Source organism: Phialemonium atrogriseum (assembly GCF_030411735.1).
Source record: "Phialemonium atrogriseum strain 8032-3 unplaced genomic scaffold QBC33scaffold_13, whole genome shotgun sequence".
In the NCBI taxonomy this organism is placed as follows: domain Eukaryota; kingdom Fungi; phylum Ascomycota; class Sordariomycetes; order Cephalothecales; family Cephalothecaceae; genus Phialemonium; species Phialemonium atrogriseum.
The window spans coordinates 102954-127049 of NW_026848150.1; the positions used below are offsets into that span (position 1 = coordinate 102954).

The window sequence follows — 24096 nt, forward strand, 5'->3', positions numbered from 1 at the left end:
TTCCCCCTCCACGGTTTTGCCTCTGCCGGGGAGGAAAACGAAAGACGGGGGCCGGGAAAAGAGAAAAGTGGCACTCTTCTCAGCTCAAATCAAACCCGGCCCCGCTGGTGACGGCATAGAGCAGCTTGCTCCTGAGCACGGCGGCGGAGCGGTACTGCGGCAGCTTGAGCAGGTTGACGCAGGTGCTGGCGCTGGGCAGCCTCTCCTGGTCGAGGCCGCCGTCGCGGATGCTGAAGCTGGGGCTCAGCTGGCCGAAGCCGAGCAAGGGGGCGCGCGGGGTGCTGGTGACGTACTTGAGCACGTCGCGGCGCTGGGCGTCGTCGAGGCCGCGCATCACGTCCCAGAAGAGCCGGATGGTCGGGTGCTCCTCGCCGTCGTCGCCAAAGGCGTAGACGCCGCTGTAGACGGTGTGCGCGCGCAGGTCCTCGACGTCGATCTCGGACGGGTCGCCCCCGACGAGCCGCTGCAGCTCGCTCTGGTTGAACATGCTGAGCCAGGCCGGGTCGATGATGGCGCCGAGGCCGCGCAGGAAGGCGGTCGTCTGCCGCGACGGCTGCGCCGCGAGCCGGTGGCGCGCCACGTAGCTGATATACAGGGGCCGGTTCTCGTTGGTGACGGGCATGTCCCCCCTGTTGGGCATGAGATCGCGGGTGATGGTGCGCACGGGTTCGCCTGGCAGTGAGGTCTGGTCGTTGATGGTGAAATCGAGGGCCAGCGCGGCGACGTCGCCGGGGTAGTTCTTCAGTCGCAGCATACCCTGATACAGCTCGTCGTCCATCTCGCGCAGGTCGTTGATGCTGGCACGGTAGGGCGCGTCGGAACCCGACGACGACCACTTGAGCAGGAAGAAGCCGGCGAAGGCGATGTCGATCAGGATCCCCTCGTACATGCATTTGCCGATGATGCGGCCCAGAAACTCGTACTGCCGTAGCAGGTCGGCGACGCTATCTCGCCATTCTTCCGAGGCCTCCGGTATTCCCGCTTGACGGAGATACTCCCTCCGTTGGTCAACAGCGCATGGGTTCGGGTAGAAGGCGTTCTTGTTGTTTGCGACGAACAGGGACTGTTCACCTGTGAAGGCCTCCTTTGTCACACTGGTAAGGAACTCCTTGGTCACCCCACCGCCGTCTATGCCGGCCTCGACCGTGTCAAATTGATCAACAAAGGTGATTTGAATCGGTTCCTTCAAGCCATCGCCGAGCTCATAAAACACGTCCAAGGCGTCCTGGAAGACTTGGCCTCTCTTGATCTGAGCATGGTGCCGTCCCAGTACCTCTCTCCCCGGTCCGTTTTGGTCGAAGGCATTGCCATGTTGATCCAGGACCCACATTCTCCATCTGTCGGGATCGATGTTCCCTCCTCTTCTCCGTTCCTTGTCGAGGTGGACAAACTGCCGAAATATTTGTACTCTGGTCTCAAAGGGGATGACGAATGGCATGTTGCGCAAGATCTCCAACTTCGGACCGATTGCCGCCATCGTCCGCTCTCGAGCGGCCTTCTGCTGCTGCTGGCGGAACTTCTCCATCTGAGCGTATCGCGACTGTCTTTGAGATGGACGGTGGAAGACGCGGGTATCATACTCTACATCACCATCCTCGCCGTCTTCGTCATCCTCATTGTCCTCGTCGTCCTCGTCCTCGTCGTACTCGCCGAGCTCGTGCTGTCTTTGCTCCTCCAATACCACGGCAGACAAGAAAGCCTCCATGTCGAACTTGGAGGTCATGAGCCAATGGCCCGGCGGAACGAATGCCTGTCGAGAATCTCGCTCATAAAGCATCCGCATGGCGGTTGTGACTATGCTCTTGAATGCGCCGTAGTCGATTCCAGCAATAACTGGGGATGTGCTGGGTTTTTGAGTTCCTGTGGTTGGCGACGCCAGGAAGCCATTCACGCTTCCCGAGAGGTTATGTTTTCCCGGTCCACCTTGCAAGAGTTCGGCGGCGTTGTAGTAGAGCGTGAATCCGAGGTGCTTCAGGAATGTTGTTAAGCGCTTCAAATCCCCCTGCGCCAAGCCACTCAACCGAACTCGAGATGTCGACTGATCGTGATGGGGAGACGCAGTTAGGACGCCGAAGAAGTCTTCATCATCGGTAAGTCTTAGAAGAAAGACATAGAGTTCCAGGAATAGGAGGATGGTCCGCCATTCTCGGTTCCATTTCGAGTCTTCCCCATGCTCGGGAGAAGTACCCTGGGATTTCCCACGGAGCAGGAGTTCCAAGGCTGAGTCCTGACTGGACACTATGGCAGAGAAGATGGAAGTCTTGCTTATCGCATTCCAAAAGAACTTGACAGCAGGTAGCCTACTCGACGATACCGAGATGTCTGCCCAGTAGAGACGCATACGAATGTCATCCCCATGATCCGGAAAGCATCGTATAAGGGTGAGGGTATAACCGGCTAGAAGACTCGCATCATTGTCCGCCTCCGATGTCCCGCTGTGGTCCCTATCATGATTAGAAGCAAGCCACGGAATCGGTGGGGAAGTTTACATACGATGTGAACCTCTCGAGTAGCCCAGAGATTCCATCTTTGTCGACCAAAGTGCCGAGTTCACCGACGACATAAGGAGATAGAGTCGAATAGGAAGCCCTGCCAGATACCCCCGTGCTGCCTAAACCCCGTAGCTTCTGCGTGCCGAAGGCCGAGCTGATTTGGTTCGACAAGGTAGAAAGCTGCACGGTCAATGCCCTGAGAATGAGCGGGTGGAAAGGCTCTTGGTTTTTTGCCCTCTGCAATGCAACGAAGTGAGCTAGCAGCCACAGTCGGTCTTCCTTACTCTCTGTGACGTTGGGGCTTTGGGAGAGCGCCTCGATTATAGTTGTGGACAGCCGAAGGATATCGATCTGCGCCGATATCAAACCGACGTTCTGCTCAAATACTAAGATGCCTTGCTGGGTCAAGAAGGACTTTACAAACTCCTCGTACGCTAGGCTCCTAACTCCTCCGCCTAGAGACTGATTAGTTGGGCTCCTTGAAGACAGCAGGCAGATTCTACCTAGGCTGTCCTGGGGCATGGGCATATGGCATGGCGTACACTCTGTATGAGCTCCCTGTAGCGGCGAAATCACCGCACTCAGGAGGACATCTCGGAACTGGCTGCCTGCGCCGTCATGGCGGCAATATTTCCCGAGACACTTATAGTATAGAGCCATAATAGTCTCAACCGACTGCGCCCTTCTCCTGACAATCTGATCTAACGTCGTTATGTAGGACTGGCATCGAGCACTCGTGGGTTCCAAATCGTGGCTGCCGAACAGTTAGCAAAGATGGAGTAGCAAGTGATATGGAGCTGGACCAAACATACCTGTCCAAGGCTGTGAGAAGTATTCTGCTCAGCTTATTTAGTCTTGTCGGGTGTATCTGTCCCGAGGAAAACGGGGCGAACGAGGTTTCGAGGAGACCATGGACGACCAGGTCGAGCATGTCGAGATCGTCGGGGCGAGAGGCTTCGAAGGCAGCTAAAAGCAAGGGAATCCCACGGAGCAACCTCTCCTGCGGATCCAGCCCCAAGTCCGAGCTATATAGTCGTCCGAACTCCTGGCGGCGAGACTCTCCCAGGGTTCGGCGTGCCATGTGACCCCTCCATGCCTTCTGTATCTGGCCCGCAGCATGCTTGCGATCTCTCTCTTGCTGTCGCTGCCGACGCTCGGCTTGGGCATCTGCAATGGTCTTGGAAGGGCCGGAAGAAGACCCCGCGGCCCAGGGACTGGCGGCGAAAGGATTGATGTTCTTCTGGCCGCTAAGGTTGACGTTCCGCGGCTTTCGAGAGTTCCCCGAGAAGGTTGGGAACATGTTTGGCGGGGTACTCCTTCGACAATCAGGTCAAGGTGTGACGGCTAGAACGGGGTGGGGAGGATTCGGTCGAGAGATGATGAAGTTGTACTGGGACAAGGCGGCGCGATCCAAGTCAAGGCAGCTGAGAAATGTCAGAAGTTCACAAGAAGTAGAGTCGCCTGCCTTCCAGAACGTTCAGTCTGGCGAGCCCCCAGTTGCCTCTTATGTAGGTACCTTAGCTAGGTACCTTACGTGATGTGGATGACTGACACAGCTCACAGCTCTAAGAGGTACCGGTACGTACCTGCCCCCACATGCAGGGAGGCCCGGGCGGTGTGTCTCTGATAACGATAAGCCCATACACCCCTGCACATGACCCAGCGCATGACATAGCAAGCCTGCCAAGGCTGCTGGTGCTGTCAGTTGCAGTTGCCGTTGCTGTCGAAGTCCCGCGCATTGGGACAAGATTCATGCTGTACGACAAGCACTTCTTGAAGTTGTGACAGCAGCAGCAGCAGCAGCAGCATAATGATCAATACCCTTCAAGTTACCTAGGTAGGGAGGCAGGCATCTCAGGGGTGTCAGACCTGAGTAAATCCCATCATTAGAAGGACAACAGGAGAGACCGGGTATAGCATAAAACACCAAAAGTTTTTTTATTACAGATGAACTCCTTTTCCCCATAGCTGGCTCCTGCCCCCTGTTCCCCAAGTGCCCTGTTTTCCATCGCCTCACTTGTCTCTCGGGGTGTTGCGATCTACTTGCATCTCTTCTCGACGATGCCAGCTCCATTCTCCTCGTACTCCTTCCTAGAGATCCACATCTGGTGGAATGTGCCCAAGCTGGCCAGGATGCTGCCTCCGACCCAGGCGCCAAACCTCCGCTCGCTCGTCCATCCTGAGGCATGAACCCTGACCTTGGCGCCTGGATACATGTGGGCAAGCTCGTTGTTCAGGCGGTCGTTGAAGCCGTTCAGCAGACTCGTGCTTCCCGTCACGACCACGTTCCCCAGAAGGTTAGGCCGCAGGTCGACGTCGACGCTCTCGAGAGCGGCCTTGATCAACGCGGGGATCGTCTGGTTTTTGGCCACGCGCTCCTCGCCCATCGGATATGCCGCGGCCTCGTCCCACATGCCCTCCGACACCTTGTACCTCTGCTCGCGCCACATCTGGTTGAATCCGTCGGGCATCTCGAAGACGCGTCCAGGCTGGTTCTTGGCGTAGTCCTCGTTCTGGGGGATGAGGTACTTGCCGGGACCGCGCCAGACCTCCACCACCGACTCCTTGAACTCGGTGAGCACCCGCTCCTCCTCGAAGAGCCGGAACGAGTCGGTGACCTGGAAGCCAAGGTTACGCAGCTTGAAGTCCGGGGGCGCGCCGGCCTCCACCGGCTTCTTGTTTTCGACCATGAAGGACGGCACGATGTCGACCTTGGGCTCGCTGCTCTCCCACAGGCTGCGAATCTGACCGGACAGGAACAATCCGCCGACGGGTGACTTCTGGATGGACCGCTTGAGTACCATGCCGTCATGCACAGCCGTAACACTCGTGTTCGCTCCGCCAACGTCCAGCACCAACGCCGTGGCCTTACCGGCCGCGAAGGCAGCCAGCACCGGCGTCCGGCTCATCCAGAACGCCGGGCAGCCCCAGTTCTCCATGATGATCTCGATCATCTTCTCTCGCGCCTTAGGCGAGTTCCACGGCGCCTCCGTCACGAGCATCGGGTTCTCCGCAAGGGATTTCTCAGCCTCCGATGCAGCCTCCCCATCCTCCATCGCGACGTCGCCATCGCCGGGCTCGTCGTTCAGGCCGTTCTTGCTAGGGTCGGTCGGTCGCAGGGGCTGGAGGCGGCTGACGAACATGTGCTCCCAGAGCTTTGTCGCGGCATCCCAGTCCTCGACGACCGAGTCTTTGTTCATGTAGTTGCGGACTTCAAAGTCGGAGCGCGGGATGATAACCTCGTCGCCGAACAGATCGCGCCCGCCGGTATGGCCGTAGAAGGAGGGATACACGGCCTTGGGGACATCTTCGCCTGCGAAGCCTGCGCGGGTGTAGCAATAGCCTGGGTCGAGGACGAGGGCGGATACTTCGTCTGCGACGGCGGCGGGTCAGTCAGTCAGTCAATGCGACATGGATAGTAGGGGCTGGGGAAGTAAGTAGAGCTCACCTCCGCCGTAAATGTCGGTCGGTTGAACCGACGAAGATAGAGGTTGTTGTGCCATGATGTAGTGTGCGCGATCGTAGGCCAAGGTCGACGCCGAGAGAATTTCAAGGAAGCGCGACGTACAGACCTAAAGTTTCGCCTCGGAATTGAGTGGTTGGCGAGTCGCGCTCTGGGCAAGGCAAGGGAAGCAGAGATAGTGCAAATTGGCCCATGCACAAGCTAGGTACGCAGGTACGAATTGAGCTAAAATGCACGGGCCACAACCTCTTGCACGGTTCACAGGGTTAGGGTTTTTGCTGGCATCCAGATATCCAACTGCCATGCTGACCTTGGGAATCTAAGTATCAGGCAAGCCATCAAGACAAAGTATTGGTGCCCGCAGACAGTTTACAGACACGGTATATCTGAGAAGGTAGTACACATTAAGGTATATTGAGTAGACAAATAATCAGACCGTAAGGGCGGAATATATATCATCGACCTTGCCTCCAGTCCACGACAGCGGATTTCTCCTCTGGGTGTATGTATGTATATGCCACCTCAGAAGAACGCCGCTCACGACCAAACAAGTCGAATATCCCATCCGCATACCAATCACGACAGATCCCCGTCGCCGTCCTCCCGCATCTCCCTACCATCCCCATACAGCACCTCGCACACCCCAGCCAGCGGCACATCCATGACGGCATCGGTGCCCCTGCTCCAGACATCCCTCCAATTCAGGCCTCCCGCCGGCGTGACCAGGCCCGCGACCTCCCTACCCCCCGGCCCGGCGCCCCTCCCGCCCCTCTCGCCCCTCCTCCTCCTCTCCTCCGCCCTCCTGCCCTCGGTCCTGATCCTCCCCCTCGCGTCCACGGCGGCGACCTGCGCGGCATCGTCGACGATGGTCTCGACGCTCCCCATGGGCAGGGTCATGATCTCGGTATTGTACGCCGCGAGCGCGACGTAGATGTACACGATGGCCATGACGAGGAAGCTCGGGATGGCCAGCGACCACCAGCGGTTCGGGTAGTAGTAGATGCCGAGGGCGTGCAGGAACGGGCTCGGCAGGTAGCTCCACAGCAGGTAGATGAGGAAGCACAGCGAGCTGAACAGGTACAGCACGAAGCCGTAGTACTCGTACGTCGGCACCTTTGGCGCCGCCCGCGGCACCGGCTCGAGGTCGTCGTCCGACGCGTCTGGCGTCGTGGGCCGCGACGGCCGCAGCAGGGACGTCAGAGACGGCGACGGCGGGAGAGGCGTCGGCGGCCGGCCGTAGAAGGGCGGCGCGAAGGTGTGCGTCAGCGGCGGCGGCGGGAGAGCACCGTCATCGTCTTCGTCTTCTGAGGTGGACACGTCCGAGGCCTTGGATTGGGCGTCGGAGAGGAGCGCTGGTTGCGAATCGTCTTCGTCTTCGTCGTCATCGTCGTCGTCATGATCGTCTTCTTCTCCCTCTGCTTCCTCCATCACCGCTACCACCACCACCTCCTCCTCCTCTTCTTCCGAAGTCGCCGACAAGTTGGTGGGAAGCATTGGTGTTTTCTGAGGTTGATCGCAGCGTGGCGTCGCAGAATTGCAAATTAGTGAGCCTGTTGGCTGCCCCCACCTACGCTAAAGCTGCACTCCAAAAGATACCTACAGTGGGAGTGTAGGTACCTAGGTATTGTGCGTTGCAGGGTCTAGTACAGTGATGAACAGGTCGCGTATTCGCCGACACTCAGCAAACCGTCTTCCGTCTTATATTAGATTCCATCGATGCTTGGTGTACACGGTACGTGCCTATTTGAAGTAGAAGGTACAAGAAAAGAATCCTATCCGTCAATCGGACACCTATATTCCCTATCCCTCCCTTCCCGGTGCACCAGCCCTTGGCTTTCCCTGGCCTGCTGTAATGCCTCAAGGCAGTTCTGGTGGTAGATGTGTCTGCAAGCCAACACGACCAACGGCCCCAGGGTCTGGTCTTTCCTGCGCGGACTCGTATCCCCTGCCGCTCCAGATTCGACATCCTGCCCGGCCGTATCTGCATTGGCTCCTTCGCCAGCAGCGTGAATCTCGGGCGCTGGTCTGTTCGGTTCAGGATCCTTGCCCTTCCCCTTCCCCTTCCCCTTACCGTCGTAGTCCTCATCAGAATGCGTTTCCTTCCCCTTCCCGCGATCAGAGGACGTCCCAGCCGGCAAGGCCTTCCTCTCCTTCCGCCGCCTCTCTTCCATCTCCTCCTTCTCCTCCCAGGCCTCGAAGACATTGCCCGCGACGCCCGGACCCCACACGCGGCGCCCACAGGCTTCGCAGGTCGAGCCCTTTGGCCTCCAGCCACGCTGCCTCAGCTCGACGGCTTGGCTGACGCTGACGAATAGAGAGCGCTCGAGAAGCCGGCTCGAGAGTTGCAGGATGGATTCCTCGTAAGCGTAGGCAGAGAAGATGGACGACAGCACAGCTCGGAGGTCGGCAAGACTCGGGGATGCAGCCGCGGCGCGAGACAGGAAAGCCCGCAGGACCCGGAGGAAAGACAGATTATTCCCCATTCCAGGGGCAGCCCTGGTCCCGGATTGTGAGGCCACCGGTGTAGATGTCGACGTGAGAAGTGCCGTGAAAGTGTGTTGGACGAGCGATCGGAGCAGAGTCAGCAGCTTCTCGCTGTCAAAGCCCCTTGTCACGTCGGTATGATTTGTGTCACCGTTTGGTAGAGGAGTAGAAGCCTCCTCTGAGTGGGACTCGAGGGCCGCTGATACACGCCGCGTAATCTGCACTGAAGTATCGACCAGGTCCAACCACAGAGATTCGTCGGGGCTGAGAACATCCTTGTTTGGTGAGTTTTGCCGCCGCCGGGCCATGCTATTGGCCTCCCGGGTGGTCTTTGTCTGGCCTTGACAGAGCCAAATACCAACGTGGATGTACTTTTGCAAGGTCTGCATGAGCTCCTCGGCCGAAGATTGCAAGTCAGCGGCGTCTAGGTCGGATTCCGCACCGGCCAAGAGCCCCTGAAGCGCGGACTCGAGAGTATCAAGGTGCTTAACAAGTCGGCCCATAGCCTCCTGCACCTGTCCCTCGCGAGCCATGAGCACGACGGCAGCGTCGATTACTCCGGTTTTTTCCATGGTAGGGAGTAGCATCTCAAGCCTCAGGCTGGCTGACTGGACCAGGCCAACGTAATCAGAGACGTGGGATGGATCAAATCGACACTTGAGTTGCACGTATTTCTCTACCAACTCGCGGTCGGGTGAGCGTCTCCCGTCCGACACGGTATCCTCCGGCTCCAATATGGCGCAAAGGTACTCATATTGGAGCTTCGGGTCATCTTCGGCGGCAGTCAGAATATGCTGGTGCAGTTCAGGTGCGTGAGCTGCTAGGGTTTCGGCAGCCAGAGCCGGATCAAGTTCGATGAATTCGCGGGCGTGTTCCTTGAGGACCTGGTGCACATCTTGGATCTGGCGCCTCGTGAGGCCTGCCCGTGGCTGAAGACAATCCTCTACGCAGCCAAAAACACCAGAGCGATCATCTGGGTCTTCAAAGTATGTTTGGACGAGCTTCCCATACTGTCTGTCTGCTTTGTATGTTCTCTTCAGAATGCGATAGAATCCGGCTCCCTTAAAAAGCGGCATCAGGGTCGACATGTCAGGGGGGTGGTAAACGGACAGAAGATACTCGGCGCTGAGTTGCGCATCTTCAGCAAGGTCTTCGCCTGGGTAGTTGCAAAGCCCGGTTAGAACCTTGGTAAGTGTCGACCCTGGAACGAGCAGGTATTGGGGGTACTTGGGAAGGTTCCTAGCGATGAACATGTCCAGGTAGATGGTGTCCTCAGGAGCAAAGTCGGCTGGATTCATAATCTCGGTCAGGATAGACACGATGAATTGCCTGTCCACAGTCAAACCGAAAATCTGCTCTTCGGGCAAGTCTCCTGCTGCGCCCCCGTTCAGCTGCTTCTCTGACGACTCGTTCAAGAATGGATCCTCAAATGCTTCGTTCAAGGCACTCAGAAAGCTCGGCGCGTGGAACTTCAAAATCATTCGCAGGTAGGGGAATGACGGTTCCTCGGGTTGTCGAGGCCTCGTTAGAAACCTTTTAGAGCTTCCCTTGGGCCAGTAGATGCTTTTCCCCGAGAAAAGGAACCAGTATAGCTCGGCCTTCGCCTTGAGGGCCACGCTGTCCGGTATCAGCTCTCCTGTGGGGTAGACGCGTCCAGTGAGGATATAAGACAGGTAGGGGAAGATCTTCAGAGCGTCCACCCCATCTGCCTCATCGTCCATGACGTTCCCGGCCCCGGAATACTCTCCGGTCTGCATCAGAGGGACCAGAAGTGACAGAAGGTCGATGAAGGGAGTGATGAAATCGTTCAAGGCCTGATTCCAGACATAGATCAGAGCATCATAGAGGCCGTTCTGCTTGCAGAGCACCGTGATCTGGTCCAGATCCAGAGTTGCCGTGTCCATATGGCAGATCATCTCTTCAAGTCGGCTCTCGAGCCCCTTGCTGACAAAGTGACTGACCATTGCCTTGACAACAGCTGGCGGAACAGCGGTAATAGTCCTGTCCAGAATGTATGGCTCCAGAATTTCCAGGAAGACGCCTTCGGCGTCAGCGTCTTCATACCATTCATAGGCCACGTCAAACAGGAAGTCGATATCACCCACGCTCTGGCATGCCGTGAAGCAGACTTGAGCCAACTCCTGGAGATGATTGTCGTCCACTGCGGCGCCGTCCTTCTGCCTTTGGCCGAAAACATATTTTAGCGATGCGCTCATGATCTCTATGAGCTTGTCCTGGACCATGGCGTGCCTCAGGGACGTGTCCTCGGGCAAGCCAACCGTTAGTTTATCCGAGTCGCCCGTGTAGTACGATTCGGCAAGCTGGATGGCGCCGATATAGTCGCCATTCTCCATCAGTGCAATGAGCCGATCCGCCCAGTTGGATAGTGTTCCTATCGAGACGTCGTTGAATCCGAGGAGGAACAGGCGGCCCTTGTAGGTTTTGAAGCCCATATAGAAGGCGTCAGCAACGACGCCATGCATCGAGGCGTCGTCCTCATCCAGCTGCTCCACCAGGCTGTGGAGCTGCCGAGAAAAGAGGTCGACGTGGTAGATGTGCTTGTGTATTAGGTCAAATGCCTCAGTCATACGCATGCTCCGATCCTCGAGCACGATCAGCCGTTGTGTGATGGTCAGGACCGTCAGCACTGAGCGGCTGAGCCACTGGACGGCAACGATGGCTTCCTCGCACTTCCACCGGCTGCGCGCCCGGAAGCTCAGGGACGGCGGCTTGTCTTTGTTCTCGGTCGGAACTTCGTCGACGTCCAGAACCGTAAGGACGTTGGACCAGCAGTATGCAAGCTTGACCTTGGATATCTGGCTCCCCGTCGTAGGATCGGGGACTTTCAACTTGACAGCGGGGAACCAAGCTAAGCATCCCGTCATGGCACTGTGAGCTGCCACCTCCTTCGGCCTGGCTGATTTATGTTGGGTCTGTGCAACGGGGGTAGTGGACACGATGACAAGAAGATAGGGGGTCAACATCGCTGTCAGGCCAAACGAGTCTGTGGATCTCTCGACGTTGCCGAGGGGCAGAGACGCAAATGCCAGCACGGTGCTCGGCTTCAGGGTTTTGCCAGACGGTGGAGGCTTCGAGTTGGGGTAGCGGCCAAGTATGCGCGTGGTCTTCACCGTGCGACCCAGGGCCCCAGTGCCGCGCGTTGCGAGATGGGAAAAAGCCATGCCCCGGTCGTCTGCCGAGACCAATGCTGTACGCCTGGTGCCAAGGAAGCCCAAGTGGGTGACGGCGACGTTAGGGATGTGGCCATCCGCTGTTAAATTCTGCACCTGCGACGGGTCGAGATGCGAGATAGTGAGGAATGGCCGCGAAGGCCTCGTGGTGTCCCAGGTGAAGATGTTGCCGGTTGCATGACCGCCAGCAATGGTGGTGTGGTCTGCAGAAACAGCAATCGCAGTAACGGGCCCTGATTCGACGGCTACTCCCGGCTGTCAGTTCTGAGTATTAAGACTGGCGGAAACACAAGCAGCTACCAACCTTTGGTCCCAGGCCCAATAATCAACTTCAAGTTCTGATTGTAGTCAAACAGTAAGATTATCCCCTTCGATGTTCCGAGGACGATCGACGCGGAAATGGCCATACAGGTGGGCGACCCGAAGTTCCTCTTGCCAGCCTCGGAGAATACCTGTCCGTTTAGCTTCCTGAGTTTCGTCCATCGCACGACTTCCCATGGTGGAGACGGGGTGTCGATTTCGCCAGCATCTAGCAGTAATTGGCTGCTCAGAGACGCGCTTCTGCTGTGGCCCGGACGGAACGCAGGCGATGAAGGGCGCGGAGAGAGGGTGCTGGGAGAGTAAATTCGTGATTGGAATCTACGGTCGAAGGGTCTAAAGGACGGGGTCGGGCTGTTCAAGCCTGGTCTGGATGCAACGGAAGGGAGGACGCTGCTGCTTGGGGATGATATTACCGAATCCTACATATATAGCAAGTTTAGCATCGTCCCTACGTACAAGCATCACGGAGTCCATAGTCCATACCTGAATAGATGGGGAGTAGCCTGGGACGGAGAGCAGCGAGTCGATTGGACTGCCAGCCCTCCGAGGTATATCATCGATGGAGCCATTCTCAGAGGTGGTGTCGGTACCGGCCTCGGCCTCGATGATGTTGCGATACAGATGCGAAATGGACCCATTGCCTATCCGCTGGACAGGTGTGCCTGCAGCCTGCCTCTCCTCCTCTAATATATCGACAACATGGCCCTCTTCGAGGTCCCCTTTCACAGTCTCGTCGTCGCTTGAGCTCTGGTCTTCCGGGGGAGGCAGTTCTGGATCGTCTGCCATGGTGTCCACTCGGCCATGATATTTCTCCAATGCACTCTGACTCATAGGCTGATTGGCATGGAGTGCATGGCTTCAGCGCGACTCTTGGACCAGGAGGATTGGACAAGCTCAGTGGGCGCTGGCGATTGTGCTATGGAATCAAGCTGTTGGTGCCAGGTGTGAAGAGCTCCCGCCAAAAGTAGCAGCACAAATACAGAGCCCTTGTGTCGTATGAGAACCTGTATGTGGCAATGGGGAAGTACCAGCTATCGTGGTGGATCGAGTGGTAAGGATTGCTGCAGGTTTGGATGTTGTCGGCCTTGGTGCGCCATCGTGCATCTTGCTCAGCCTGGGATCTACACAATGGATGGAGCTTGCAGTGCAGGGGATAGTACCCAGGTACTGTACCTTGGTATGGACCCGCCTACCAGCCACCGCGGTCCAGTATTAGCCCCGCCCAGATAATATCTAGGTACCCAGGTACTCCGTCGCATGGATGGACCTCATGAATAAAATCACTAGAATTTGGGATCTCTCTCAATCCAGACGATTACTTCGTTCAAAATAGATTATCCCCATCCACCATCATTTCTACTCACCGCTTCAGAGAAGAAATGCCGCCGGTTGGCCCACAGCTACCACCCCATCTCCAGAAGCGCAAGCGCACCCCGGAAAGCGATGCAGCTCCAGGATCACCTCCTAGCAAGATGACGCGACGAGGGAACGAAGACGAGATCGCGCTAGATGACGACTCCTCCGACGATGGCTTCGGGCCCAGCATCGGCCCAACCATGCCCACATCTAACCTCGCGAACGGTTTTTCGAGGGCAGCGAAGGAAGGGGCTACAAGGCCAGCAGGACCGAGACCAGCAATAGGCCCGACTCTTCCACCAACACATACAAACAAAGACGAGATCTCTATCCACGACGACGATGACAGCGACCATCGCCCGGCTCCCGGCCCAAAACGCATGATCGGACCAGCCCCTCCCCCCAACGACCTCTCCACACGCCCCACGACAGCCCCAGACTCCGCGTCCGACTCCGACTCCGACTCCGACTCCGACTACGGCCCCGCCCCGCCCCCCACCGGCTCCCCAACCTCCTCCTCCCGCCATCGCGCCGGGCCCGCCTCCCCTCCTCCACCTCTGTTCCCGTCCCTCCCCGAGGCCCCCAAGCGCGACGACTGGATGCTCGCCCCACCCACCTCCTCCGGCGCCCGCGACGCCGCCGCGGCCGTGGGGCCCGACCCGACGAAGCTACGGGCCCGCAAGTTCGCCAGCGGCCGCGCCGCCGCCGCCTCCGAGGCCCACGCCGGCGGCGTCAGCAGCATCTGGACCGAGACCCCCGAGGAGAAGCGGAAGCGGCTCGCCGACGCGGTGCTGGGGCGCGGCGGGGACGGCGACCGCGCCGCCAGGGCAGGCAGGAAGGATGATGGTAGGCGTCTTGCCGCCGGTGGCGGCGGCGGTGGGGATGCTAGCGAGGAGCGTATTCGGTCGTATACGGAGCAGACGAGGGGGAAGAGCCTGTATGAGGAGCATCAGTTGCGGAAGAAGGCTGCGAAGGAGGGTGGTGGTGGGAAGGAAGGCGCCAAGGATGAGGAGGAGGACGACGACGATCCGAGCAAGCGGGCGTTCAACTGGGAGAAGGACATGAAGGCCGGGGCGACGATTAGCCACTCTAAGCGGAGGGAGCTGCTAACCCGGTCTGCAAACTTTGGGGACCGTTTCCAGAAAGGAAATTACTTGTAAGGAAGCTGGGCGTTTGGGTCAGGTTGGATCGAGACCAGGAAGGGTGGGTTTTCAAGACCATCCACTTTCCAGCTTGTCGGTTTATAGCAAAGACACACATGAAATCTTCGATCGAACAGTCCTTGGCAGTCGCAGTCTCGCATTTCTGTCTCATTTCACTATAAGATATAAGATGTCGTGCAGACGCCCGACGGCGTCTTCCTAGGCTTCCAAACTAACTCCATGTGTGTGCCCAAGCCAATTCCTGAGCCTGCCCATCCATCCCCTTTGCTATGCATCATAAGAAATTCCTAACACTCTGACTTTGCTCCCTATCGTCCCCGTTTTCGCTGTTACACGACCCCCTCCACCAATACCATATTTGGGGTTGGAGGGGCCAATAGAGGAATCTCCCACATCTTCCTCGAGCCCATCCCGTTTTTCTGTATCTCTCAGCCCCTGAGGAAACAGCGTTGCGTCTTCCCGCAACCCAAAAGTCCGTCCGTCGCAAGGCTCAGACGAGAAGCCGTGCGAGTGATTGTTGAATAAAATGAGAGAAATGGCGAGCCATGGCTGAACATGGCCAAAACAAATGCAGCGGTATGTTTACACCTTCCAAGGAGAGTTATAGGGAAACGAGGGAAATATCCGCTATGCATGATGGTGGACGACGATCAAGCGGCGAACGCAAAAATACAAAGAGGTAGGGGGGTAAAGGGGTATCTAGACGGTAGGTTTTATGGTAATTGCTACCTATCGACGGTGTCATCGAGACTCCGCGGGGCGAACTCCGGCTTCGAGGTTTGACGGAGTGACGTCGTTGATGGCGCCTGATGCCACGGGGCCAGTGCTGGCTTGCGAGTTCCCCCTCCCAACGGCCCTGAAGGCTGGGAAAGCGGATCGGAAAGCAGCAAATCGACTTTGAGGTTGCGGTTGCGGCTGGTCCGAAGATGTTGGGCTGGTGGTTGTAGCGGTGGGACTGGCGGCGGGACTGACCGTTTCTTGGCCGCTTTCCGGTTGTCGTGATCGATTGAAGAACCTGAACCGCCCCCCGGCATTCCCCGACTGTATGCCCGATTGTGTGCCCGATTGTGTTGATCGAGTCCGATGTACGTGGACATGGTCGCCATGGCTGGTGCTCAAAAAGCGACTCGGGAGCATCATCCTGCTATGTCCTCGGATGCCCATCCATGTCGCTTGAGGGCGCGATGGCATGTTCGCGCGACGGGAGTCCCTCAAAGCGGAGGCGGAACCGATAGCCGTGCCGTCGCCCGGCTCCGCAGCAGCAGGACGCGGCTTTGGGGTATAGTAATCAGCCTTGCAGAGAGGGCAGCATGCTCGCCTGCTTGTCAACCATGGGTCGAGGCAAACTGCATGGAAGGCATGGCCGCAAGAGAGGCCGCGAACGTCGTCGTCATCCTCCAAACTATCGATGCAGATGGCGCAGGTGTCTCCTGATGTGCCCATGCACTCGGGAGGAAGGGCAGCGTTGATGTGCTCGTCATCTTCGTCCTCGTCGTCGTGCGGCGATGAACTGACTTTTGCCAGTGTGGGGTTTTCTGTTACGGTGGGTGGCACTTGTGGTGGTTCGGTTGACGCCGGAGCGACTCCGGCGACAGTACTCGACGTGCTTTCCTTTGCCTGATGCCCGGGCTCCTGGGTTTCCGGGTCTGCATTCGGTGTTGTGCCTGTAACGGGCCGATCTTCAGTAGACTCTCGCTCCTTGGACGGCAGGTCGGGGATGACGCCGTCGGCATCACGGACGCTGTCTGCGAGCCCTTGGGGTGATGAGACGCCGCCACGAGTTGGCAGGCCTTCGTGGGCCCGGCCCGCTACCCAGCTCTTGTACTTTTGCATCGGGAACTTCTCGTTCACCTCGTCCATGCTCATCAGTTTCTTTTCTCTTCGACGTCGGTGGGGCCGAGGCATATTTTCGAGGGTGATGGGTTCGCCATCCTCATTCATGCGCATCTGGCGGTTCCTGGCATTGTAGCGGAAGCAGTACTTAACTCCTACAATAATCCTGACTAGAGTATTAGCAAACCCCCGCGGGCTCTAAGGGTCCGAGCGGGAGTTCGGCTTACCATAGGTTTGTGAAGACAACACCAAAGCCCAAGGCAACGAAGAAGAGCAAGGGGGACGAGTTCGGGCTACCCGACTTTCCGCCATTACCCTCAGCACTACCAGGCTGACCATTTGCAACGGTTCCGGTGGATGCGGGCGAGGACGTAGTTGTTGATGGCACAGCAGAACTAGACAATGATCCGGCCGATGTGGCGGCTGCAGTCGCCGACGACACGAGGGTGTCGATTGTGCTCGAAAGGGCCTGTCTGGCAAGCAGGTGGGCACCCGCCGCCAAGGTAGGGTTGATAAGAGGCATTTTCAACCGTTTACGATGATGGTGATGGACGGTCAAGCAGAGTCGTCAATGCCGGGGCGGTTAGCCAACCATCAGTGTTCAGTGTCGAGGGATTCCGCCCGACACGAACAGGGAGAAAATACGGGGAGGGACAGGAGGAGTCGCATCCGGTAAACGATTCAGAATAATCGTTTGGGAATTGGGCAAGTAATTCCCAGATCACGCAGACACTAATGACTGCCCGATGAAAGATGGGATGGAGTGAATGCGGGTGGTGAGGTCAATGTGGAGAAGTGGAAGACGCAGAGGAGGCAAGTCAGAAACTCAAAAGAGAGACGGGGGCCTCAATAATTAGTTAAAAGGCGCAGCGTAGACTAGTGACTCCCTAGCAGCTGGGTGAAGGCCGGGGCTCGACCGGGGGGGCTGGTTGGTCGTTGGTGAGGGAGGGGGGAAAGTGGAGTTTGGACGCTACTGGGTTATGCCCAGCCCATCCGCCCTTGGCTCCCCCTTGGCCCCAATTGGCAACCTATGGAACGCCACAAGATATGAATGGCACTGAGCGACGGAACGCAGGTGGTGGAGGGTGGCCGTAACCACGCCCCGAACCGTCTTGTCGTCTGGTCTCTGTGAGCCATTTCCGAATCCTACTTTTCCGGAGGAAGAATTAAATCGCATTGGAATCCCCTATTGTCGTACCTCCCCATTCTTCTTCTCCCTTTGTCATGCTCGGGGCCTGAGATGATTTGAGAGCATTCTAATCTGTACTTCCTTCCTTCCCCGTTCATTGTTGATTGTTCGGCTTCTTTCTTTTCTTTTTGGGATTACTGAGATTGCCCTGGATTCGACTACTATAACGAGCTGTCGATCATATAATGCAGCACCTCCTAAGTCCCGGCGCCATTTAGGTACCTAGGTACTCAAGCACACTCAGCACCAGCACCAGCATGGCGATGGTTCGAGGTAATCGTAATAGAAGGAAATCGTAATAGAAGGAAGGATAAGGGCTTGAGAAGCATGCTCTCCTTCGTCCAAGCCCGGACTCCGGGCGGTACAGTACCCCTTCGGTTTAACCTTGTTTGCTGCGGAGGGGCTGCGGAGGGGGGGCCACCTTATCTTCCATCCTTATCATTGCCTGCGTGGTCTTCTAAACCAAAACCCAAGAACCCCGAAATCTTCCTCTATTTTGGTTTAGTATTGAACGTTCAACGGCATTCCCTCCAGAGGCAGACCAGCCATACCCAGCATTTCCACCACCAGCATGCATAGTACGGAATACATATACGGCACAGTGTACTATCCAATCCAATGCCACCTTGGATTAGCCGCATTACTGGGACAATCAAATAGAATACCACCCCCGCCCATCAGGACCGGCCTCTGATCAATGGCGATCAATCCGATGCACACCTGTCAGCTCCACCTGCCCAGTCGGTACCAGCCGTCTTTACCACCAGTCTTTTCCCGACAAGTCCCTCAGTCAAGACTCTCCAAGAATCCAGGCCTGTGACTAGAGAGGCGAGCTGCATCCCACAGGCCATATCAAGAGCAATTAAGAGTCTCAATTGGACCATAGTTTATATTGGAGCCAACACTTCCCTGCGGCCCCCCTTGGCCTTGCCCAGGTCTGCTCGCATGACACGACGCCACATGCTGGTCACTGTCGATCGACGCGCCACTCATCACACAACATGACCGCCTACATTTCAGCCACGATTATGTATGTACAGTACCTCCGTAGGCCTGTTCCTATGCAGGTAGTAACGCAGAAGTCCGTTCGCGGTCTCTCTCACTCTGCAGCGTTCGTACAAATGCGGCACATTCCTCCGATCCCCGGAAGCGGGGGCGGGTCCTCGTCCAAGTGCCTACCTCTAGTATCTCTCCGCATTTTCCGGATCTTGGGATATCTTGCCATGATCGAGCTTAGGGCTTAGGACTCGAAGCACGGCTTCATTATCGTGCGCACACGTGAGGATTAGCGTGATACTGCCTACGAACTTGCGCGATCGGTCGGATGACGTCGTCCTGTCCAGTGAGCAAAGCAAAAGCAGGGATCTCTGGTGATCATGATTGAGACAGCTCCGACCACTTCTGCGAATGAGATGTCGGCACGAGAATCGGTTTTACTGCGCTCTGCATATGCGTAGTGTCTAGATATTTTGAAACTGAATGCCGGGTGGTATGTTTCCCGGCTACCTAGTGTGTGGCCCTCCCTATCTTAGATCTGAGGCCCAATGCCCTCGCAATGAGCGATTTAGGACCTTGATGGCGCGCTCCGCCATCAAATCAGTTCACTTCCCCAGTATTCCGAACCTTCCGAAAATCATGGCTGTGCCTACATGTGTGTGTGTGCGTGTTGTGATGAAGGGTTCGCCCGGGCGAGGCAGGACCTGCTGACAACCTCGTGAGCGAGTTACACTAGAGTCGGTACTGACCGCCCATATCCAGCCCCGGCCAGGCCGGCCGAACTTCGATGCCGATCTGCCGATCAGGCCCTGCAACCTTATCCGTGGTTTCTCCGCCCCTTCACCAACCACCCACACGACACCACACACCTCGAGGAAAGCTCGCCAACCTTTAAGCCGAACATTAGAACGGAAAGAATCCCTAGTGCGGTTACGGAGGAAACAATCCCCGAGTAATAATAATAATCACAAAAAATGCCTCCCACCGTCCTTCCGGCTTCCGGAAATCCACTGTACGTATAGAACCGGGGACGAATGACCCCGACGATCGTATCCGGCTTTGACCAGAGAGACCCTGAATCCCCATTTGTCCTTGGCCTTGTTACCATCGCCCATCCATTCCGACGCGTCACAACTGAGCCACTCTGCGCCACCGTCATCCTTGTTTCATCGGGCATCCAACTCTCTGGTGATGGACGACCTTGCTAACGGGTAGCTTGAAGGGTATTCTTCGACATCACACTTGGAGGTAAGCTTGGAATGCTTGTCCATTGGAGCCAGCACTTTGGGTCTCTCACATGACCTCATTGTTCCTTTTGAGCCATTGGTTGGAGCTCAAAGTTCAGCCTCAGAGACCCCGAGCTGCCCCGAGGATTGAGAGCCTCGTTTGGGTCTACCAACAGCCGATTTATGGCCCCACGTTCAATTGCCATATAATTTATCTTCCTTGGGTAGAGGGGAAGGCAACGGCAGTCTAACTTGGTTATCTTTTTCCAGGTGAACCCTTGGGCAGAGTCACCTTCGAGCTCTTCAAGGATGTGGTGCCCAAGACGGCAGAGAACTTCCGCCAGTTCTGCACCGGCGAGTCGAAGAATCACCTGGGAAGACCACAGGGCTACAAGGGGTCCAAGTTCCACCGCATAGTCAGTAGAAGCCCCGTCTAAGAGGCTGGTTTCAAGTCGCAAGCTGAGCCATGATAAGGGGAGATTAGCTTGAGGGCGATGCTGACCATTCCGAACACTCAAGATTCCCGGCTTCATGTGCCAGGGCGGCGACTTCCTCAACGGAGATGGCACAGGCTCGACTTGTATCTATGGCTTGAAGTCGTTCGCTGATGAGAACTTCAATTTGAAACACGAACAACCAGGGCTGCTATCCATGGCGGTAAGTCGGCCCTGAGTGGGATAGATTCCCTCTGTTGTTCCAGCTATCGGACGCCGCTGTATCTCCAGCTGTATCTCCTATCCTACCAACCGAAGTTAGAGCATTGGGGAGGGGGGGATGCCGCCTCCTGACCACTCTGAGGAGTTTGGCATCGCATCAACCCAAGTAGAATGCACTAACAACGACAATAGAACGCAGGGCCCAACACCAACGGATCCCAATTCTTCATCACCACGGCGCCCACGCCTTTCTTGGATGGCAAGCACGTCGTCTTCGGGAAGGTAGTCGACGGCTTTGACATTGTTCAGAAGATGGAGCACACAAAGACAGGCTACAAGGGCAAGGATGTCCCAAACATGGACGTAGTCATCTCCCAGTGTGGCGAGATGTAAAAAGGGGCCGAGCAAGGACCGGGGACCGGATGGAGTTAACAAAAGCTTGGTATCAGCCCTCTTTAGCAATCTTGTTTGGGAGGAAATAGGGAGGACACCTCCGGGTCAGAGTTTGGCAAAAAGACCCCAGGGATAGCAATAGGATTTGAGCGAGCTCTGCCTTGATGCTAGGCACATCACAAATTAAGCACCCGTGGCCATAGATATGGCCTTTTACAAGAGTCAAAGCAGGTCACAAAACAGTCCAAAAAAAGTTTTGATTTCATGGTTGAATTTGCTTGTCTGTAAAACGTGTAATTTGAGGAGGTACGGTTGACTAACATGGTGTGTTTGTCTGCATGCAAGGAAATCCTAAGCAAACAAACAGACAGCAACCATGTAGTCAATCGCCTCTGATCTCCTTTCAAGCCTGAAGTGTGCAACCAAGCCTGGAGATCCCAGGGCCAAATCTGGAAAGAAAGTAAAGTAAAATCAAATAAAGTGAAACAAAGGTCCTCCTGAAGCAAGGGAAGACAAAGAGCAAGTGGTATCATACCATTCCTGTAACTCCCCTTTTTTTTCTAGTCGTGTACCATGAAACGCCATGTCCCCATGCTGTCCTGCCCTGTCCAGTTCTGGGTATCACCCGACGCCGTGTTCCAAAGTCCATGATCTGTGGATCATTACCATATCGCTGTGTTATGTGCTGTCCTGAGAAGTGCTCCTGTGCGCAAATAGCCATCATATGCCCCAAATATTCTGGCAATGATTGAGGCCCTAGGCACTAGGTCCGGACACGTCGGAGCTTGTCAATCTTCATGAAGGAGCTGACTGTAGGAGCTCCGGTAGGAGGTGTGTATTCTGACGTCAGGCTGGATGCCCCAGTGCCTACTGCAGTAGGTCCAGCCACCCCAACTGTGGTAGTCACAGTCACAGTCTTGATGTTGGAATAGACAGTCTTAGTCTTGACTCTTCCACCGGCTGGGCCATGGGGGTGGTGACCAGAGCACCTTGTGGTGGCTGGTGGACTCGAATTTGTGGTGGCAGAGGCATTCGGAGAACCGGAGCCACCAGTGATGCCAGGGACATCGACAAGGAAGCTGTTGATGATTTGCTCGGCAATGGCTGCCAGGTTGAGGTCTTGGCCCTTGGCAAAGACGGTCTTCACACTGGTATTGGCAACCTTGCAGCCTGGCCCTTTGACTTGGCCGAGGGATTCGTCACAGGGGTCGACAATCTGTACATCCATGACCGTGGTGTCTAGAGGAATTATACAAGTTAGCATGATCTTCTTCGGCGCAGGGGTAAAGGGGGAAAGGGCAAATGGGGATAAGGGGTTACTTACAGATTTCAGGAATCTCAACCTTTGCTCCGTTAGTTCCAGCAGCGGCTCCTGGCGCAGACGATGGAGGAGCTGCCACATCGGGGCGATCTAGAGTGGGCCAGTCCCAGATCCAGATCAGGGTGTACGGCTTGCCGACGGCCAGACCGTTTGGAAGGGCAACATCGGACTGGCACCACAGATTCTGGCCCATGGGGTTCTCAGCAGACTTGGCAAACGTCGCAACGCGAGTCTGGGAAATGGGGCCGCCGTTGAGCTGGTAGCATTGCCCATCATCGAAGTTGCGGGTGGCCAAGAGGCTGCCCTTGCCGTCGCCACCTGTGCCGTCAGGAGTCCACTGGTAGAGGATGTCGAGGAGGTTGGCATCAGGGGCGAGCTCGGTAGTGCCGTAGATGTAGATAGTGCCGCGGTTGAGGGCCTTGTTCGGCTGGTTGTCTGGCAAGGTGACGTGGCCGTTTTCTTGGTATTGCAGCGCGATCAGATCGCCCGGTGAAGCGACGAGCATGGGAAGCTCGTTGGTGTAGTTCGCTACTCGCTGGGGAGGACTGGCTACCTTATCGTCGGGGTGGATCACTTTGCCATCAGGCCTTCCGTTAGGGGGGAGGAGCCAGCCGACGGCCGGGTCGCTGTAGGCGGGATTTGTCCGACTGACGAAGCCTCTTGGAAACCCCTCCTTACCGACCATGGTACCGTTCGGGGCGATCCGCATCAGCCGCTCGACGTTCGAATGCGCCGCGCTGTGACTGGCAAGCGCCAGGAGCGCGGTAAAGAGAATGCCGGCAGACGGCATTGTTGGCATCTTGGCGATGCTATTTCTTTTCCGGGTTTGGGACGCGTAGAGAAGATGTGTGGTGTGAAAAGGAGACGGGAAGGAGAAGTGGCGGCATATGGGTGCTTTTCTTGAAGGGAAAGCTTGTCGTGACCACGTAGAAAATCGGTATTTTCTCCGGGAAGTTTGCTGTGACTGGCTTGGAAATATTGATTCCGAGAAGTTTGTTTTGGTCAGGTAGGACCGTAAGGTTGAGGATGGCGGATCGAGAGATGGGACGCGAGAGATGGGACGAAAGAAAGGGGATTAAAAGGACTCGATCTCGCGAGTACACAAAGGAATTATTTAAACGGCCAGCGCGAACAGTCAACCTGCTGCTAGAAGAATAGAACTTTGAAGGGGAATAAGGGTATTGTCTTGGACTAGACCGCCATTGTGAGAGAACAATCGATGGGCGACGCGAGTCTTCTCAATAAAGGGCCTGCCTTTCACGACCCTTGTTCTCAGAACAGGTGACTTGTAGTGGCGGCAGTCACGACTCGAGGAGGAATGAGTACAGGGTGACAAAGCAGTCACCACCTCGGGTGAGTCGACAACACAGTTGACGACAAACTGATGGGGAGTGCCGACAACATGAATTCCCCCTCGAAACAAAGTGGTGTGTGATGTGGAGGAGGCAAGAAGAGGCAAGACGAGGCCCCGCAGAGGATGGTCTGCATTTGAAGTATCACGCGCGAGCCGCCCTGATCGGCCAGACCACACGGTATTCACCAATGAAGGGTCCGGGTAAACTTGTAAAATTGAAGAGGATCTACGTAGGCCTTGTAACGGCCCTGGCTTGCCTTCCAGATGGCGAGATCTTCCACTGCAAACTTGACAGCGGTCCGTCTCGAGTCTGCAGATGCTCCACGGACGAAGAGCAGGGGTGGTCCGTGAGGCTATTGTCGCATGTGGGAGCCAGTCAAAACAGAACCATATTTGTTCCGTGTCTGAAAGGGGAAGCCTGGGAACAGTTGATTCGTTCTGCTCTCAGCAGCACTTTAACACCGGGATGCCCATACCCATGCCCATACCCATGCCCACCTTGACAGAGAGACGCCATCCAAGCCAAGCCAGAGGTATCTCTGCATGCGAGCCATGTTGTGGACAGCGGGTCGTCTAATGGCCAGCCGCACTTGACGATTGGATGTTGCAGGGTCTATGGGTTTGAGGCTCCTCACCCAGAATAGGCGGCGCTAACGGG

The 24096-nt window shown here is 56.4% G+C and overlaps 8 protein-coding genes across 8 annotated transcripts; 2 read left to right on the forward strand and 6 right to left on the reverse strand.

Annotated features, from left to right (window-relative positions):
* Nucleotides 1-79: 79 nt before the first annotated feature.
* On the reverse strand, nt 80-4018 carry QBC33DRAFT_492097 (uncharacterized protein; the record flags this gene model as incomplete). The annotated part of the gene is made up of 3 exons (XM_060425490.1): nt 3305-4018; nt 2494-3246; nt 80-2444 (listed from the first exon to the last, which is right to left on the reverse strand). Exons 1-3 carry the CDS (start codon nt 3790-3792, stop codon nt 80-82), a joined length of 3606 nt encoding a protein of 1201 aa, XP_060283203.1. The 5' UTR covers nt 3793-4018.
* Nucleotides 4019-4293: 275 nt separating this feature from the next.
* On the reverse strand, nt 4294-6113 carry QBC33DRAFT_538829 (actin-related protein 4). Its single transcript, XM_060427935.1, has 2 exons — nt 5941-6113; nt 4294-5865 (listed from the first exon to the last, which is right to left on the reverse strand). Exons 1-2 carry the CDS (start codon nt 5993-5995, stop codon nt 4532-4534), a joined length of 1389 nt encoding a protein of 462 aa, XP_060283204.1. The 5' UTR covers nt 5996-6113; the 3' UTR covers nt 4294-4531.
* Nucleotides 6114-6267: 154 nt separating this feature from the next.
* On the reverse strand, nt 6268-7588 carry QBC33DRAFT_73042 (PIG-P-domain-containing protein). The gene has a single exon (XM_060433021.1). It carries the CDS (start codon nt 7447-7449, stop codon nt 6532-6534), a length of 918 nt encoding a protein of 305 aa, XP_060283205.1. The 5' UTR covers nt 7450-7588; the 3' UTR covers nt 6268-6531.
* Nucleotides 7589-7727: 139 nt separating this feature from the next.
* On the reverse strand, nt 7728-12737 carry QBC33DRAFT_451948 (Golgi CORVET complex core vacuolar protein 8-domain-containing protein; the record flags this gene model as incomplete). Its single annotated transcript, XM_060424632.1, has 3 exons — nt 7728-11875; nt 11935-12370; nt 12435-12737. The coding sequence occupies 3 exons, from the start codon at nt 12735-12737 to the stop codon at nt 7728-7730; spliced, it is 4887 nt and encodes a 1628-aa protein (XP_060283206.1).
* A 492-nt stretch (nt 12738-13229) lies between these two features.
* On the forward strand, nt 13230-14663 carry QBC33DRAFT_569963 (uncharacterized protein). The gene has a single exon (XM_060430556.1). The coding sequence runs from the start codon at nt 13331-13333 to the stop codon at nt 14465-14467; it is 1137 nt and encodes a 378-aa protein (XP_060283207.1). The 5' UTR covers nt 13230-13330; the 3' UTR covers nt 14468-14663.
* Nucleotides 14664-15211: 548 nt separating this feature from the next.
* Nucleotides 15212-16826, reverse strand: QBC33DRAFT_559129 (uncharacterized protein; the record flags this gene model as incomplete). The annotated part of the gene is made up of 2 exons (XM_060429939.1): nt 15212-16469; nt 16531-16826. 2 exons carry the CDS (start codon nt 16824-16826, stop codon nt 15212-15214), a joined length of 1554 nt encoding a protein of 517 aa, XP_060283208.1.
* A 2636-nt stretch (nt 16827-19462) lies between these two features.
* On the forward strand, nt 19463-20763 carry QBC33DRAFT_515182 (peptidyl-prolyl cis-trans isomerase H; the record flags this gene model as incomplete). The annotated part of the gene is made up of 5 exons (XM_060426078.1): nt 19463-19500; nt 19711-19736; nt 19985-20130; nt 20234-20371; nt 20563-20763. 5 exons carry the CDS (start codon nt 19463-19465, stop codon nt 20761-20763), a joined length of 549 nt encoding a protein of 182 aa, XP_060283209.1.
* Nucleotides 20764-21411: 648 nt separating this feature from the next.
* QBC33DRAFT_73093 (uncharacterized protein) lies at nt 21412-23318 on the reverse strand. Its single transcript, XM_060433022.1, has 2 exons — nt 22088-23318; nt 21412-22002 (listed from the first exon to the last, which is right to left on the reverse strand). The coding sequence occupies exons 1-2, from the start codon at nt 22881-22883 to the stop codon at nt 21527-21529; spliced, it is 1272 nt and encodes a 423-aa protein (XP_060283210.1). The 5' UTR covers nt 22884-23318; the 3' UTR covers nt 21412-21526.
* Nucleotides 23319-24096: the final 778 nt, after the last annotated feature.

Excerpts from the sequence above, each read along its gene's own strand:
- QBC33DRAFT_538829 (XM_060427935.1), bottom strand. The coding sequence starts at position 5,995 with ATGGCACAACAACCTCTATCTTCGTCGGTTCAACCGACCGACATTTAC. Across the intron at positions 5,866-5,940 it reads GACCGACATTTACGGCGGAG|ACGAAGTATCCGCCCTCGTC; the intron begins GTGAGCTCTACT and ends CCGCCGTCGCAG.
- QBC33DRAFT_73042 (XM_060433021.1), bottom strand. The coding sequence starts at position 7,449 with ATGCTTCCCACCAACTTGTCGGCGACTTCGGAAGAAGAGGAGGAGGAG.
- QBC33DRAFT_569963 (XM_060430556.1), top strand. The coding sequence starts at position 13,331 with ATGCCGCCGGTTGGCCCACAGCTACCACCCCATCTCCAGAAGCGCAAG.
- QBC33DRAFT_73093 (XM_060433022.1), bottom strand. The coding sequence starts at position 22,883 with ATGCCAACAATGCCGTCTGCCGGCATTCTCTTTACCGCGCTCCTGGCG. Across the intron at positions 22,003-22,087 it reads GGTTGAGATTCCTGAAATCT|ACACCACGGTCATGGATGTA; the intron begins GTAAGTAACCCC and ends TAATTCCTCTAG.